This window comes from Pipra filicauda, unplaced genomic scaffold (genome assembly GCF_003945595.2).
Source record: "Pipra filicauda isolate LSUMZ 115617 unplaced genomic scaffold, ASM394559v2 scaffold45_size4122338_pilon, whole genome shotgun sequence".
Lineage (NCBI taxonomy): Eukaryota > Metazoa > Chordata > Aves > Passeriformes > Pipridae > Pipra > Pipra filicauda.
In genome coordinates this window covers 330,960-347,866 of record NW_024104598.1, presented here as the reverse complement: position 1 = coordinate 347,866, position 16,907 = coordinate 330,960, and the positions used below count along the sequence as shown (strand labels likewise).

General features: G+C 42.2%; 1 protein-coding gene across 1 annotated transcript; it reads right to left on the bottom strand.

Moving 5' to 3' along the window:
* Positions 1-3,980: 3,980 nt before the first annotated feature.
* LOC113991921 (acyl-CoA (8-3)-desaturase-like) lies at positions 3,981-13,476 on the bottom strand. Its single transcript, XM_027728660.1, has 12 exons — positions 13,228-13,476; positions 11,334-11,444; positions 10,473-10,670; positions 10,010-10,111; positions 9,711-9,839; positions 8,551-8,611; positions 7,144-7,220; positions 6,725-6,822; positions 6,005-6,101; positions 5,463-5,542; positions 4,683-4,808; positions 3,981-4,589 (listed from the first exon to the last, which is right to left on the bottom strand). The coding sequence occupies exons 1-12, from the start codon at positions 13,474-13,476 to the stop codon at positions 4,538-4,540; spliced, it is 1,380 nt and encodes a 459-aa protein (XP_027584461.1). The 3' UTR covers positions 3,981-4,537.
* Between the last annotated feature and the right edge of the window lie 3,431 nt (positions 13,477-16,907).

Below are 16,907 nucleotides of genomic sequence, written 5' to 3'. Positions count from 1 at the left end.
GCCTTTTTAATGAAAAAGACAAAATAATTTTACATTCTGCCTCCCAGACCAAAGTAGCTGAATCAAGGAGGTCAAAGAAGACAACGTCTTCATGATTTCTTATGAACCTCAGAAATTCACCTTGATCTTAATCCATTTCATTTAAATCTTTACAAGATTATAAAAGGCTTTTTGCTTAGTGGAATCTTATGATTCAAATACTGTAAATCTCTAATGGACTAAGTCAGAAAAAAACCTTGGTTTCCTGTTTCATAACGTGATAAAACAGAGAATGCTTTATATAGATTTATTGTGTCAGTAAATGTCAATATTTATTCTTTGCTCATTTCTCTCACGTTTCCCCATTTTAAAACTTTGACCAGTATTGGGAACTTCGTTATTATTTTATTTTATTGTTTGTTTGTTTGTTTGTTTTCCCTAGTGCAATTATCCTCCTCTCTCTGATTGTTGATTCAGGATTGACACACAAGTGGATGCACTTTCCTACAAATAGCTGGGAAGCCAAACTATTGTATGATCCTATTTTCCACACTTAAGTCTTGGGAATCTTTGACCCTGTGCATATATTTTGTAAGAATTATTGAGGAGAGATAGATGAGAAATTCTGTTTGCAGACCTAGTTGCAGCTGCAACACTCCCCAAATAGACTGAAAATAAAAAATGCCTTAAGCCAACCTTCCCTGGGATGGGAGCTGGGCAAATTGGCAGCTTTAAGCCTGGCTTACAGGATGTGACTGGATTGCTCTGGAAGTGTGTGAAAAAGTGGTAACTGAGCTCTTGTGGAAGTTGGTCTCTTACTCTGTACATGGACTGTGTTTGTGAGAAGCTCTCCAGGAGATGGAAAACACTGGAACACCTGAATCTAAATACTCATTTCTCTCTTCCCCTTTAACTTGCTTTATTCCATCCACTGCAGTCACTTTGCCCTCATTGCCCACGTCCAGCCTTCTTTTTGCTTCCTCCTCGCTTTTAAAAAACTCAATTAAACATGTTTCTTCACCTTGGCATTGTCTTGATAGAACAGATCAAAGGAAAACATGCAAAATAAATTACCTGTTTGGCCAAACATCCCCTTTTGTTGGGTGCTGGAGTGAAGGTTTGACCCTGCCTGAGCCGAGGGCTGCACGACCTGTTCCAACCACCTCTGCTCAGGCCCTTACATTACACAATACCAGCTCTGCCTAAAGGTGGAATCTTTACCAGGAATTTAATGTAGTTTGTCTCACTTGCGTTTTCCCCTCTGATCTTTCTGTTATACCCAGTTAAATCAGGCAGTAATTCTGGTGTTATTTTTTGTGTAGCTCGAGTTGAGGGGGAACATCAATATTGATGTGTGTGAAAGAGATAAAAGTATGTAGCTCCGCTTAATCATAGCTCCTATATTGTCTACAGGGTCTTAATGCTCTTGGTTTTGTGGAGAGAATTTGGAAAAAACAAGGATGAAGGAATCTGCTCATTTTTCCTGCTTTACTTATTGCAGAGTGCAAGATGCTTTAAACACTCAGTACTTTGCCTAAACGCTACTCTTTATTTAGAGTTAAATAAGTTTCAAGCTTCTTTTAATAAAATTATGCATCTGGTAGGTGTATATGTGCAAGTTTATGAGGGCTGCAGGATGAGCAATAGTTTCAACACTTCCATGAAATAAACATGGTGATTATATTATAAAAATTTTGGCTAAGATCTGTCAACATTTGAATTGACACAGCTGTTTGTTAAAATAGTCAAGATTTTTTAAAATTATTTGCTATTCAGCTTTACAACACAGAAAATAAAGTGCTTATTTCATTTATTTAGATTTATTTAGTATGTCTGTTAATGTGAGGTGTTGTATGTAAAATGAAATTTGTGATGCACGTTGTTTCTTAAAACAGGGCCCTTTTCCGGAGAGATTTTATTGGAAAAATACTTCACTTTGAATTTAAACTTTCACTATTATTTCCAGGGGAAACTTGTCTCTCCTGAACCTCTGATTCCAAGATAAGACCATTGGAAAAGAACAGAATTTGCCTTTCAGAGTTGCAGGAATCAGGGGTGTATTTTAGAATAAGTCAGTTAATATTTTGTGTTATTTTCACTGTTCTTCCCATTTGGAGAAGATGCTTTAGTGTTGGTGCTTATTTTACTTTCACTCTGTTTCCATGTACCATAACTGTTTTACATAAGAAGTTTTTTTGTGGTTTTTTGTTTGTTTGTTTGTTTGTTTTCTGCGGTTGTATAACTATTTGTATGTGTTCCCTACCTTCTTTGTAAAATCTCACCCAGCTATCAAATATTTTCCTGAGGGAATGCCGGCAGCCTTTCCTCTGGGGCTGATTCTGATAGGATTGGTCAAAGATAATCGGCAACTCCTATTTGCTCTGGCATTGATCCATATTGCTTAGGCTTTATTCCATATTTATCCACAGCCCTTCACCTCAGTCTTGCTCAACTTTCTTACACACCTTTCCTCATTTGTGCTAAAAACATTTACGGCTCTCTTTTTTTAATTGCGTTTTGACTTGCAGGGTCCTGACTGCAAGTTGCACCAAGAGCCCAATGATGTCAAAGGTCCAAAAATCAAATAAGGATCTTCAAAATCAGGCTTTTCATCTACCCAATAAATTTTCAAAGACTACTTAAGGTAGTTTTGAAAGGCTTTTTAAAGTAGTGGAAATGAGTTTGTGAGTAACTGATTGTTTGACTCATTTACACAGAATTTTGGGGAATTGCTGCTTTTACTCCCATAGGTCAGTTAGGAGTTAGACTTTTTGCTGTTAACCCCTAACCATAATTGCACATTTTCCAAGGCAGAAAATGGTTTAATAGCAAATCTTTCACATGTTCTGGCTGCCTGTGCAGGGGTTAAAGGTTTTTAAGTAGAAGCCAGTGCTGAGCATGGTACATGTAATTCAGTCATTGCACAAACGACACAAAGTCCATTCATTGTATCAGCAGAGGCTTTTTTATATCTTACTTTTTACCTTCTGAGATTTCTATTTATATTAACTTTACATTATTCTCAAAAGTGGTTGTAACTGCTGGTACTCAGCTTTTGTTGTTCCCACAGTCCCCTTTCCAAAAGCTGGTCTTTTATTTCAGGGTCTCAGTACTGTGGAACTCAATTTAGACAAAGATCATGCTCTCTTACTAATTAATGGAAAGATATTACCTCCTCTCAGGGGTGATTCAAGCACCTGGATCAACCTCTTTCCCTGACTCACCTTTTTCCTGGCATAGCCAAAATCTGAGTCCACTCAGGTAATTCCATTTACCCTTGAACTCTCAAAACTGCTTTAACAAGCTTGAGCTTAATAAGCTTTGACACACAAAAATCCATGTCTCCCTTAAAGCCTTGAGTCTGGGTCCTGTACTTTTATTCCCTTATGGTATATGGCCTTTTCCTAAGTCCAGCTGGCTGATGCTGCTTTAAAAAGGAGCCAGGATCTAGTCTTGGATTAAGACCAGCTTTGCATCATGACCAGTTCACGTGGCTGCTGTTCCTGCAAGCCAGACTTGCATAAGCAACTATCTAACTCTCCCCTTTTCCCTGCTTGCTTGTCCCACCTTCCTCACCTGATTTTATTTGTAATCCAAACTCTCAGCTGGGAAGGGCAGCTCTCTGACCCCCAAAACGTCACAGAGTGCTTAGAAACACGATGTGACTTTCTGAATAACCTCCAAAAATTAGTTGTGTTTGCAAAGCCTTGGAACTGAGGCTTCTCAGCCTTGCTCAGTCTGATACTTTACCTGCAACTTTTTATTTGGTTTAGCTGCAACAGCAACTTTTCTATTTGACCAAAGGTCTATAGATAACTTATTTTACTTTTGGTTTATCTTTCTGTAGTATGGTCTTTACATGGGTAGCAGTACCAAGCAGTAAAATAAGAAATAGCTGTCTCTTAATATATAGAATTGGTATAATAGTAGCAGCTTTGAGAAGTGAAGACAAAGAATGTGGCTTGAAAGAGTACAAGGCATTAAGTGTTTGAGAACAGTAATGGAAACACATTTACATTTATTTATTAATTTGTCAATTAATTGTTTTTTACATTTATTTATTCAACTGTGATCTGTAGTTTGTTATAACTTATTATGATTTAACCACATTGCTGGAACAAATTCAAATTGCAATTTCAAGTAACTTCAAATAAGCAAATATTGTATTAAACATTAAACCTTCCACGTGAGGAGAACCTAAGGAAACATGGTCAGAGGACTCTGACATGAAGTGAGGTGTGTGCATCTGCACCAGTCCAAAGTCTGACTTGAGCCCGTGCTCAGACTCAGAAATGCTCAGACATATTTAGCAAAGAGCTTCTCCCTGTTCTAACAATTCACCTTCTGCTTGCCCTCCCCACTCTTAACAGATCTGAACCAAAACCCCAGGAAAGACCAGAAGTAAAATTCAGGCGGCTTCATCCCTATTGGAATGGTATCCTTCAGTTCTTATTCATTCTCTTGAGACTCAAGAGAGTCCCTTGTGATCCCTGCTCCTCAGCTCTGCTGGGAATGCAGACATGGCAGGTTCTGAATGGCACCACCAATCCTTGGCTTCTTATTTGTGCAGGTAGGCGTCGAGCCAGAGCTCTCCTGAGCTTTTCAGGGAACTGGGAGAGGGAGAGAGAGGACACATTGCTTAGAGGAGTGTCGGTGAGGGCCTCCTCCTGCAATCCTTCTGCCTTTTTGTGTGCTTCACTTACTGCACGATGTCTGCAAAGGCCGTGAGCAGGGGCTTGCACTGATACTCCAGGCCGTGCTTGGCACACAGGGACTTCACCAGAGGGGCCACCTTCCAGTAGTTGTGTCTTGGCATTGTGGGGAACAGGCTGTGAACATGAGACAGGCAGGTTCTCTTCCAGTGCTCCATGAGAAATCCTGCCTTTCTCGTGTCCACATCCATTCATACTTCTCAGGAATCACCCAGCTTGCACTGAGCAGGGTCTGTAGCTGCTCCCAGCTCTTCTTTCTTTTATGACTTATACAACTTTTCCTGCTTTTCCCCCTCTTTTTTTCCCCCCAGTTTGTCTCTAGCATCTTCAAAACAATGTTTCTCCGAATTAAGTGCTGCTTATAGAAGAAACTACTTTCCCCCTGCCCTCTTTCCAGAATTAACCACCTTTGTAGCACAGAGAAGGAGGTGAGCCCATCCTTCTCATTCTCTAAAGTAACAGCATAAATAGTCAGCATAAGTGGGCTTAACTACTGTGGCACAGTATAAACAGGTGATGTAACATGGATATTTTCCCTAATCCTTACAAGCTACTACTTGAGATAGACCGTGTTGCTGCCCATGTTCCATTTTCACTTGTCATCCCTGTGATTTTCTTTAGGGGTTTCAGTCTTTTTAAAGACAAACTCATTGGTGCCCCACAACTATTTGTAGAATTCAGAGCAAAGAAGAGAAGGGAAAAGAAAGAGGAATAAAAAATAGTTTTAAATAAAAGGAGGGAAGAAAATTCCCTCTTCGTGTGTGCACTCACTGATGTTCAATCTGGAAGTTCAGATGCCCAGTGAACCAGTCATTGAAAAGTGACTGCTCAACATTACACGTTGCCTGGAGCTAGAGGAGGGCAAAGGAAAGCAAAGTTAGTCCAGCTTAGTAACTGCAGCCTTTCTCATCTCTCTGAAGAGCACTGTGCTGCTCTGCTCTATTGTTTTCTTTTAGCCTAAGCTGAGCTACCTCCAGCCAGGGATCATAACCGTCCTGCAGCTTTGTCAGCCAGCAGATGTACAGACTGGCTAAACTGGACCATGGTAAAGCTAGGAGTTGGGTCTTGCAGAAAGTGAGGAGATAGTGTGTTTAGGAACTGGAGCTGGGACCTGGGTTTGATTTTAGATTGCCCATGAATGTGTCATTGCTGTGCTCCTTTACCATTTCCATAAGTGAATCCATTACCCTGCTAACCTTCCCTGCCCAGTTGCCAGCGGGTTTCATCCCCAATGCCATTGGAGTCTTGCTTATCTTATGGTTAAAATTTGTACCTGTATGGCCACAATCCTTAAGAATAGAAAAATATTTTACCTGCGTAGACACCCAGTCCAGGTTCTTGTCATAGTAAATATCCATAGGGATGTGGTTCATCTGGGAAACCCAGACAAACCAGCTGCTCTCCAGCATCCTGTGCAATCAGACCAGAGGGCAGAATCCAGCGTCAGGTGGGAGGGTTAGTGATGAGCCATCAATTAACAGCATAGCCAGACTCACAAAGACATGGTTGAACACCAACCTTGCTAATCCAGCACCTGGAAGAACTTCCAAAACCTGGAAGTTTCATACTTCCTTTTGAAACTCATGATTATTTAATGTGTTTTAACACTGACATAGCTTGTGTGCAGCTTGTTTTATCTGCAGCCAAGGACCAAACTGATTAAAATCAGTGAAATGGTCCAAGTGGAGAGTGTGTTGTCCATTCAAACCTGGGTATTTGCAAGCCCAGACTAAGCTGTTTTGGTTAAATGTTCTCTTAACCAGTAGAAGACCCAACACCCAAAGCACTGAATGTAATTTAAGATAAGTATTTCTTAATTTGGTCAGCACCCAATGAAGTCTCTTTGCTGCCACAGCAACCTAAAACTTGCCCTGGCAATTGAGCAGATGAGTGTTAGTTTAACTTTATGGAATTAAAACACTAAGCAAAAAACGAGGTGGTTAAGGGAGAATGTGGTAAGATAAGCAGAGGCAGACAAAGGCAGGCAGGTACAGATGGAAAGAATGTCTAGAGGAAAGCTAAAGAGACATCACCTGAATATAAAATAATATGCCAGGACACTCTTTATTTCTAATAATGATCCATAAATATAAAAGAATCTGATATAGAAGGTCACCATCCAGGCCAAGTCCTACCAAAAGCAGAGACAACAAGAAAAGGAAAAAAAAAAAGTGAATTACTTTTCCTTAAGTCTTTCTAATCTTCATTTATATGTGCAAGAGAATAATTTACATTCAGCTTTTGTAGTTTTGGGTTTTTTTTCTGAATGGTATAATCTGAAGAAATTCAAGTTAACACAAGTTAATAATAATTTTTTATGGCTTGTATAAGAGATGAATCTGAGCTTTCACACCCAGTAAGGAGATTTTTATAGGCACAGCTTTTCCACAGAGCTCAGAAGGTTGAAGGCCCCCAGCTGACCCCCTTTTGTCACACAAGGAGCAGTACTTACCACCCAATACCTTTTTGTGTAAGCAATGTAGAATGTATGCCAGTGGAAGTAGGTGGGAAACAGGAGTGGAGGAAGAGCTGTAGGGAAAAATCCAATATCATTGGGAATGTCATGGACTGAATGACTGGATCTGTCCACTGATCTGGTGGTGCTTACAAACCTCAGACTTCATTTTAGGCTTTTAGCTGGGGAACAGCCGCAAGTGAGTATTTTGAGAAGTGGTTTCCAAAGCCCAAAGCTTATCTGGCTCCTCATTCTGCTGTACAAAGCAGGGAACAATGAGAATACACACGAAATCCCTCACCTACCAGGGATTTGGGGTTGGAGAATTAAAATATCAACCTTCCAAATACACATCTCACTTGCAAAGAAAAACCCCCAAACCCACAAAAACCCCACAGACTATTATTTAAATTTGAAAAGTACTGAAAGATGTGGTGTGATATCATAACCCAGAGCCTCTGTGGAGGATGTGGGAGATCGGAGATACGATCTCCTTCCTCAACCAGGCATCTTGGAATTGTATATCTGAGATATTCACACCTGAACTAACCCTGCTGTTCCTGTTAGCCAGAAGAGAGAGACCTGACACTGCTGGGAGCAGTTCTTGCCTTCTTCAGAGGTTAAGGGTAAAAAAATAGGTGAAATTAGTCAAATCAAAGTGTCCATTTCTGCTGGGTTTTATGGTTCAAATTCATACTGTCCATTTTCAAGCAAGAAGGAAACTTCAGACTATTCTGGAGAGAGGCAAAAGTTGATTGCTTTGCAAAAGGAATAAAGCTTCATAAAGCTTCACTAGGGTGGGAAGAAGAGGGAAGAAAGAGTGAGCCTGGAGATCAGGGCACCGATGGGAGAAATTCTGAGTTTTTCCCTCTCCTCTCTTTATATAGTTTATTAACCCTCATTATACAGCTCCCAAACAGCCCCTGGAGCCTCATCTCAACTTCCTTAATTAAGGAGTTAAGAGACTTTCTCCTTTTCTCTGTCCAAATAGCTGTATGTTTATTATTGCAAAGCCATACAATTTTAAGATGACCTGGTATAAGAGTACCCCCCTACTTTTTCTACTCTGGAACAAACAACATTTGGCTGAAAATTCTCAAACCAAATCAATGTGTTTCAAGTCAAAAAGGGCACAGAAACCTGATCTCACACAGATAAGATAATTCAGGCTGGAAAGGACCTGAGGATCTTGGAGCAGCACCAGCTCTGAGGTTAGACCATTTGCTTGGGGCTTGATCCAGTCAGGTCTTCAGCTGTTCCAAAAACTAGGTTATTATGTTCTTTTATTGTGCTCTTTGACACAGGTACCTTCATTCTGCTGAATTTCTACAGGTCAAAAGTAGAATCTGCAAGCTCCATTAATACCTACCCCTCATGGTATTGCAGGAGAATGGAGATACTCACTGATGAAGAAGTATTTGTGTTGGTGATTGTAGGGCATGTACTTCTTCTTTTTGATCCCAAGCTGTGAAAACAATCCAGAAAAACAAATTACTGAGTGGCAACTAGGAAATTTGCACAGCTAACTTGCTCTTTTCCATTTATTTTCCAGAGGCACGTTCTTGCAGACTTCCCACAAGCCTCATTCCTTCTGTCCCCCTCCTATTAGTTTACAAATATAATATTGTCTATAAACCCTCATTGCATTAATGTAGGGATTTGATGCCTTTATCCATTAAAAGATGGTGTGATCTGTAAGTTATGGTAAAAAGAACATTGAGCATGGACAGAGGTGAATTTTAGCTGATGAATTTATTGGTTTTACATTCTTGCCACATTCATAATTAATTTTGTGAGGAATTAGATATTTCAAAGCTAAATTGTATTATCAGTCAAAAATAGTTATATGTATTTTCTCCCATTTCCCCCCCTACTGTCTTCTGTGATTTTATGCACTTAAGTGACAGCTTCATGATGGCAAAGGTCTGCCAAGGAGAAAAATATTTCACTGCTGTAGCTGCTGTGACAGGGATTCAAGAACTGATGAAGATTTATAGCAAAAAGGGTTCAGCACTCTTAGGTTGTCACTTCTGGAAGTGTCCAGGCACATCCTGTACGGTCAAATGACTTCTGCCTGACTAGAGCTACAGGAACAGCCCTGAGTTATTAACTCCTGCTGTTCCTATCACAGCAAGGCTTCTGCCTTCTGGCAGACACAGCCATGCCAAAGGCACTTGTATCTCTGAGCCTCTGACATTAATATAAATAGTAATATAAATATAATATAAAAAAGACCAACTGCAGACATGCTTCATATTAATGTTTACAGGTTATCTAATAATCATAAATTACTGAGTTGGTGTTCCAGGTCGTTAAGTTTCTATAACCATTAACAGTCCTTTTGCTGGTGGGTTTTTCACCCTATGTGTGATGCACGTACATCATGTCTAATTTATTTACAACTTGTCAGCTGTTTAAGATATTCTTAAAGGGATTTAATGTGAACTATGAAGAAAGTAGACCCAATCTTTTTGCAGAAACTGCCATCACATCTCACTTTTAGATCTTTATGGTCCGGCATGGTTTTGTTGACTGAGGTGTTCTTCCCATGCACACACACTGACCTCCACTGAGAGTTTCTTCCCCAAAGTGAACAGGAAAGGGTGCATATCGATGTCAGGGTCTTTATGGAAGCAGTTGGGTTTGGAGTGGTGCTGGGAGTGCAGAAGAGTCCACCAATTGGCTGATGCCCCCTTTTTAAATGAAGAACAAAGTGTGAAAAGTATGATGCTTTCAGAGCCAGATTCTCCCCAGTTTCCCACTTCCCCCAATGCTGAACAGAATCCCCCACAGAGTCTTCAGAATGCATGTTTTTACAGGAAAACCATCCAATCTCAGCAGTTTTCCAGGGTCAGGTACTTACAATCAAGTGGCACATCACAAACTTGTGCAGCAAGTGGTTCCACTTGGTCTTCCTGAATACTGAAAGGTGTCCTAAATCATGTTGTAGCCACGAAGCCTGGACCTGGAAGAGGAAAAAGAAAACTTTGGGAGGGGAGAAGACCAGGATGGTGCCACATCCATCCTTTGCTTTGAAATACCCAGCTTTACTTCTCTGACACCGCTCCAAAGTCACCATCAGAAAGGGACTATGAAATCCTGATGCTCTTAAGGCCTTCCCCAGAATATATCTCACTGAAAGGATGCCAGACTAAGTTTAGTGGGAGCCCCCCACATGCAGAATTTCTTATTTATATCCATATAGTTGTTGTTTTCTTATGACAAAGGAGGACTTGTGCCAAGTCAGGAAATGAAGGACTAGGAAATGTAAGTGGATGAAAGGTGATGGAAGTCCTTGTGCACATTCTGTGGGCTCCGTTGCTTACCTGGGAAATTGTCAACACGAGCAGGGAGACAACAAAAGGCATTAAGGATGTCCCAAAGTAGAAGAGAATGAGCCAGGCAGCAGAATCCAGCAGCAGGATGTGAGCGAGGTGCAGGAAGAAGAAAAGCTGATTTGGCTCCATAAGTCCCGTTTTCTCGACAGTATCACGCAATTCCCGGAAATCTTTCACCAGCATTTCCTGGGGAAAGCACCAGGGTTATACATTCTCTGGTTTTAGATGGCACTGCAGCCTCATAACCCAAAAAACAATTGAGGAAAGAAAGAGCAAAGGCTCTGGCTAAAAGGGCAAGACTTGGGCTTGCACACAAATAAACTGTTCACGGCTCTCTTACAGATTCTCTGTGTCTTTACCAAGGTGCACAGAGCAAAGAAGCCATCCAAATTTCTGCACCCCCAGCCCCTAAGGCTAATCTATGGTGCTCCTTCCATCACCTCCTTGGCAGGGGGAGAGTAGCACAGTAGCTCAGGTGGAGGTTGTGTCTAGTTGTACTTTATATGCATGAGCTTCACGTGCCACCTTGTGGTAGGTCTTCGGATGAAATCATTCCTCTTAATTGATATTGTCACTTTACCCTTCCCAGGATTAAGAGAGGAGAGTTAAACTCCTCTATTAAAAATCTGCACCTCCAGCCCAGCTGGCCCCCAGCTAAACAGGAGTTACTGTGATAAGAAAAAAATAATCTTCAGGAATCTCATTCTCAACCACAGATTGTGGATTTAGTCTAATATTCATTTATGGTTTCTTAGTGGTAGCACAAAAATTGGGAAGATACAGAACAAGGTCTAATCTCAGAGTATCTTTTTAATCTGTCTTTGATCTGATTTTTGAGGACAGACTTACATTTTTAGTGGGCTCAATACTGGGTTGGTCTGGTGCCAGCTCCCCAATCTGCAGTGGCTTCAAGTACTTGCTCACCAGCACCTTGTCAACATGGAATGCCACAAAGGCATCCTGCAAATGCACGAGAGTAAAGGAAGAGGTAAGAAAACCAAATTCCAGGTGACAAACCCCAATCTGCTGTGCAAGACATTCTCTGTGGAGGAACCACAATAGCAAAGATCATTTATCTTCCTAATTCATCAAGCTTTTGCGGCCTTTGCCTTCCTGTGTTTATCCTAAGCTCTTGAATGAGATCTTATTTCAGAAGAGGGCTCATGTCCACTGTTGCAATTAATGCAGGTGTACAGGCTTCACAATACAAAATTAAATGAATCTCCACCATATGCCTAAATCAGTCTTGTGCAGTGTCACCCTGACTAATATTGTGGCATTAATTATCCTCATTTTACCATCCCTCAGGTTTCTTTGCTTACTGAGCCCCTTCTGTGTTTTTCATCCTCTCCTGAGTTGCTACCTTTCCTGGCTTTCTGCTCTTGATTAAAATCTTCCAGTCAACAAAGATAATGTCTTAATTTTTCCTGAGCCTCAAACATCCGTTATATGTGGAAAATCAGGAACTATTTGTCTGGGTTTTCTTTTTTTTCTTTTAAAATACGCAGCAAAGAAACAATCACATTTGTCACATCTTTGTCTAGATGTTAATTTACCACTATTTTCTACTCCTGCGCATACTAAAAGGCAAGAACTCCAAGGAATTTCCTGAATGGTTCTGTGTGTGTTTACCACAAGTTTCCATGGCATTAAACAAACAAGACAAGCAAACCTGATGAGCAGAAGTCTTTTTACCCACGCACCAACTCCCATCCTTGGACACCTCTTAACTGGCTAATTCTTTTCATTTTGTTCATCCCAAAGGTCAGAAGGACCACAAGCAATAACTACAGAAACTTTTCCGGATGCCAGCCTGGAAAAGCACTGCTGTCTTTGCTTTCCCTCCAGCTTATGCTGGGGGGCATTTAGGAGGGATAGAATTTAGGAAGGGTGTTTCTGGAAGCAGCTCCTGTGGCAGCTTTCTCACCTTACCCTGGCTGTGAGCAATCACTGCAGCTCACAGTAGTTGCACAAGCAAGATCAGGAGATAAAAGTAATCCTAAAGGTTTAAGAATTGTAGAACTAGATAAAACTAGACCAGGTTGCTCAGAGTCCTGGCCTTGAACATTTTAGAGATGGGGCAGCCACAGCTTCTCTGGGCAACCTGTGCCAGGGCCTCACCATCCTCAAAGTAAAAATTCTTCCTTACATCTAATCTAAGTCTACTCTCTTTTAGTTTAAAGCCATTCCTCTTTGTCCTGTCACTCCAGGCCCTTGTCCAAAGCCCCTTCCCAGCTCTCTTGGAACCCCTTTAGGACTGGAAGAGGCTTTAAGGTCTCCCTGGAGCCTTCTCTTCTTCAGGCTGAGCACTGCCGGCTCTCCCAGCCTGTTTCCATAGCAGAGGTGCTCCAGCCCTCGGAGCATCTCCATGTCCTCCTGAGAACCGGTTCCAGTACCTGAAGGGGCTCCAAGAGAGTTGGGGAGGGACTTTGGACAAGGGCCTGGAGGGATGGGACAAAGGGGGAATGGCTTTAAACTAAAAGAGTCTCGACTTGGATCGATGCCGTTGCCCCGAGGGCTGTCTCTCCTCATTTCTGCGTGTCCACAGCGCGGGGCTGGGGAGGCTCGCACGGGGCAGTGACGCTTCATTCCCCCGCCCCTGTCCCATGCCCTGAGCACCCCTGCATCCCGCAGTCGCCCCCCCAGGCCCCCCCTGCATCCCGCAGTCGCCCCCCCAGGCCCCCCCTGCTCGGCCCCCGCATCCCGGGCGCTCCCGGCCCGTCCATGTCCCGGCGCCCCTCACCGTGGCGTCCTGCCCGGCGTGGCTGACGAGCAGCCGGGCCCCTCCCGGGTGCCTCCGGCAGAAGTGGCTGATGTCGTACACCTTCCTGTCGATCACCAGCCAGCGCTCCTGCGGGGCCGGCCCCCGCCCGTTCCGCTGCCCGATCTCCTCCCAGGTGAAGCGCCGCAGCCCCGCGGTGTCCCCATCCCCGTCCCTATCCCCGTCGCCATCCCTGTCCTGCACCGCCCCGCCAACCCCCAGCCTGGTCATCCTCCCTCCTTCCCTCCTCCCTCCCGTCCCTCCAGCCCGGCATCCCGCTCCGCCGTGGCATTTAAGGGTGGGATCCGCCCCGGCCCTCCCGCACCCCCTGCCCCGCCTTTCCCCAGCTTCTCCATGAGCTCCGACTGCTCCGAGTTGGGTTTGTCCCCAAAAAATCGCCCTTTCCCTGCCCCGGTTCTGCACCCGCAGAGCATCCCCAGCATCCAAAGCCCTGCAGTACCTATAGGTGGGGGGTACCTGACTGCTTGAGGGGGGGAGGTCTCAACAAGCTCATCCTGTTCCCAGGACTGGCTCAGACAGGGAAAACTTCCCTTCAAATACACCCCTGATTAACCAGAAATGTGATATTGCTCTGCAGTTTAGCTTTGATGTTACAGTCCCTGAAACCCTTGGATGAAACATGAATTAAGCACATTCTTGTGCGCAGTTAAAAAAATCCCAACCAAAACACACCCATTTCAAGGAAACTCAGCATTATATTTAGCACCTGATGAAAGCCAGTATTTCTCTATTTCCAGTTCTCCAGCACTCACAGCAAAAAGGGAGCAGAGAGCAGGGGGTTCCACAGAGCAGTAATAATCCTTGGAGCTTGCACTGGATGCTTCTGTCACCTGGGATAAACCTGGGATGGCACACACTGAATGTTGTACCAGATTCTGATGGGAGATTGTGAAACTGCTTTTTTTTAACCCCCTCCGTGCCCCTTTCTTGTTTGTAAAATTATAAGTAAACTATTGACTTGGGTACTCCAAGAAATGAGTACTAATTGCAAAACAACACTTGGTTCTACTTTTCCTATATTCCTAAACAGTCACAGCATCTACATAATCTTCTGTTTTCAAAACAGACCACAATCTTGAAAATATAAAGCTGTGATTGAGTCGATGATTTCTTTGTTCCATAGAAAACCACATGTTAAAACCCACATCAGCAGCAACCCAGATGGAGGAACCCACAATTAGGACAGAGTTTTCAAAGTGTGTGATCAAAGCTGGAGTTAGTTTATCTGAGTTACTGTCTTTGATGATTAATTTGAATTAATTCCTTTACATTTATAACATTTCTCACACATCTACTTGCCTTTTTTTTCCTCAGTGCTCATTTGCTCTTGAGTCTGCTTGGGCTGGTAAAGCTCTCACTCAGTAATGATTCTGCAGTTTAGATTTCAAGTAGGAAATGCTGATGCAAAGAACCAAGAGAAATCTCATCTAATTATCACAATTAAATTGTTTACACAGTGTTTATGGCTCCTCCCCCTTATAGGAAGATGTGAAAGTCCTAAAGCTGGTTTCTCAACACAGCTCCCAAAGTCAGCCAGTGCAATAAGATGCCTTAAAAAAAGGTTTAATAGCTTCTATCATCAAACTGTTTCTTTGCTTCTCCCCTGTAGGCAGTCAGGAAGCACATTTTCCTTCTCATTCCTGGGCTTTGGCATCCCTTTAGGCTCACATTTGGTACTTTTTATAGAATATGTTTTTATAACATTTGAGGTAGGCCACCTCCTGCCCACCAGCATGCACCTTTGGAAGGGCAGCACAACTTGTTCCTTTTAGCTGCCCTCCTACACTGAATACTCAATTTTGAATATTCAGCAGAAAAGGAGGAAGGATTCAGCCCCTCCTTGGCCTGTGTTCATACCTCCTTAGCTACTTCATAGAATCATTAGGGTTAGAAAAGACTTCAAGACCATCAAGTCCAACCTTTCTCTGATCCTAAAATCCTGCACGAAGGTAAAAAGCTCCAGTGACATCACTGAGAGATTCCGTGTTTTTCCCCACCTCTCCAAGTGGAGATGGAGTGTGTTTCTCGATGGCCAGGACAATCTAACAGCCCTTTATTAATCTGCTCCACAGCTCTTCCATTAAGTCCAGCTGCTCACTTTTCTACTGGAACCCCACATTAAGCTAAACTCGAGCATTTCCAGTCTTGCAAGCACTGGTGTTTTGCAACCTATCTTTTCACAATCAAGATCTCAGCTGCTAAAAAGATAAACATCAAATTCTGACTTGACATCTACCTGATATCCACTTGTTCTCTCACACATCCCACGTTTTTATGCTCTGTAATCCATTTTTCTTCTCCTTGCAGCAGGGTGAAGTGGGCCAAACCTGCATGATGGTTCCTTCTTAAACATTTGTCTTAATAAATATGTCATCAAGCCTAAATTAAAAAACCTAGATATTTGGGGCAAGGCTAAATGGATCTTTTGTGCAGGTTAAAATCTGATTTTTCCAAGCTGAGCTGTTACACCTCCTAAGTGATTAATACATTTACTGCTTTTTTCACTGTAACTCAGTAAAATTTTTTTAATGGGTTCATCTTTCATTACAGTTTATGGGCAGCAGCAACAGCCTCAGTAAAAGGTGATTCTGTGACTTCCAACAATACAAGAAACCAAGGGATGTAATCAGAGGTAACCCAAAATCTCCATAAAAGGAGAAAAAACGCCACACAAAGCAAAAAAACCCCAACAAGCCAACCAACAAACAAAACCCACAAAACCACAAAAACAAAAAGAAAAAAAAAGGGGAAAAAGGAGCACTAATTAAGCTGAGCAACCTAGAACAAAATATAAATAAAAATATAAATAAAAGAAATTATTCATAATGAAGAACTAAAATAAATTATTAATAAAAATGCAATATATAGGAGGAAAATGCAAATTGTATCCATAAGTAATTATTTGCAGCCTGTAACTCCTGTTCCTTCTTTTTCTTTTCTCATTCTTCTTGCTCATGAGGTGCAACTTGTCAGAAGGATGTTCTCTGTTCATTCCTCATTCAGAGCAGGATCTGTGATTCTCTCCTTGGAGTTCAGAGCATCAAGCTGGAAAAAATGCCACGGTGGGGACTTTTGAGGGTCTTAATATTCTACTGAGGACTTGGGATGTGGGACTGTTCCGCCAAACTGGTGCTGTGGGTCAGACCCTGTGATTTCCACGGGTCTGAAAGAATTTGGGTTCTCCTTTAAGGAACATCAGGATGTTCCCCATGGCCTTTTAATATGTAAAGGGGACATAGGGAAGACAGAGAGACACATTTTTCTAAGACATGTAGTCACAGAACAAGGAGCAACAGCTTTAACCTGAAAGAGGGTGGGTTTAGACTAAAAATAAAGAAGACTTTTGTTGCAATAAGGGTGGTGACAATGGAACAGAGAAATTGTGGATGCCCCATCATTTTTGTTGTCAATCAAGCTGACAAATGCAAATTTGTGTGGAATTATGACAGAATATCTCTTAAACTCTTTATAGCTCTCATTAAAGTTGATTACAAGAACTTTGCACAAGTCCTCAGAGGTGTCACACCATCTGCATAAAAGATGAATCCATATTCCCCTCCAGTTCGAAACATCACAACTCTTGTTGCTTCCTGGGACTAATTGATGACCAGAAGAGTGTCCCTCTTCTGCTGTAATTTGAA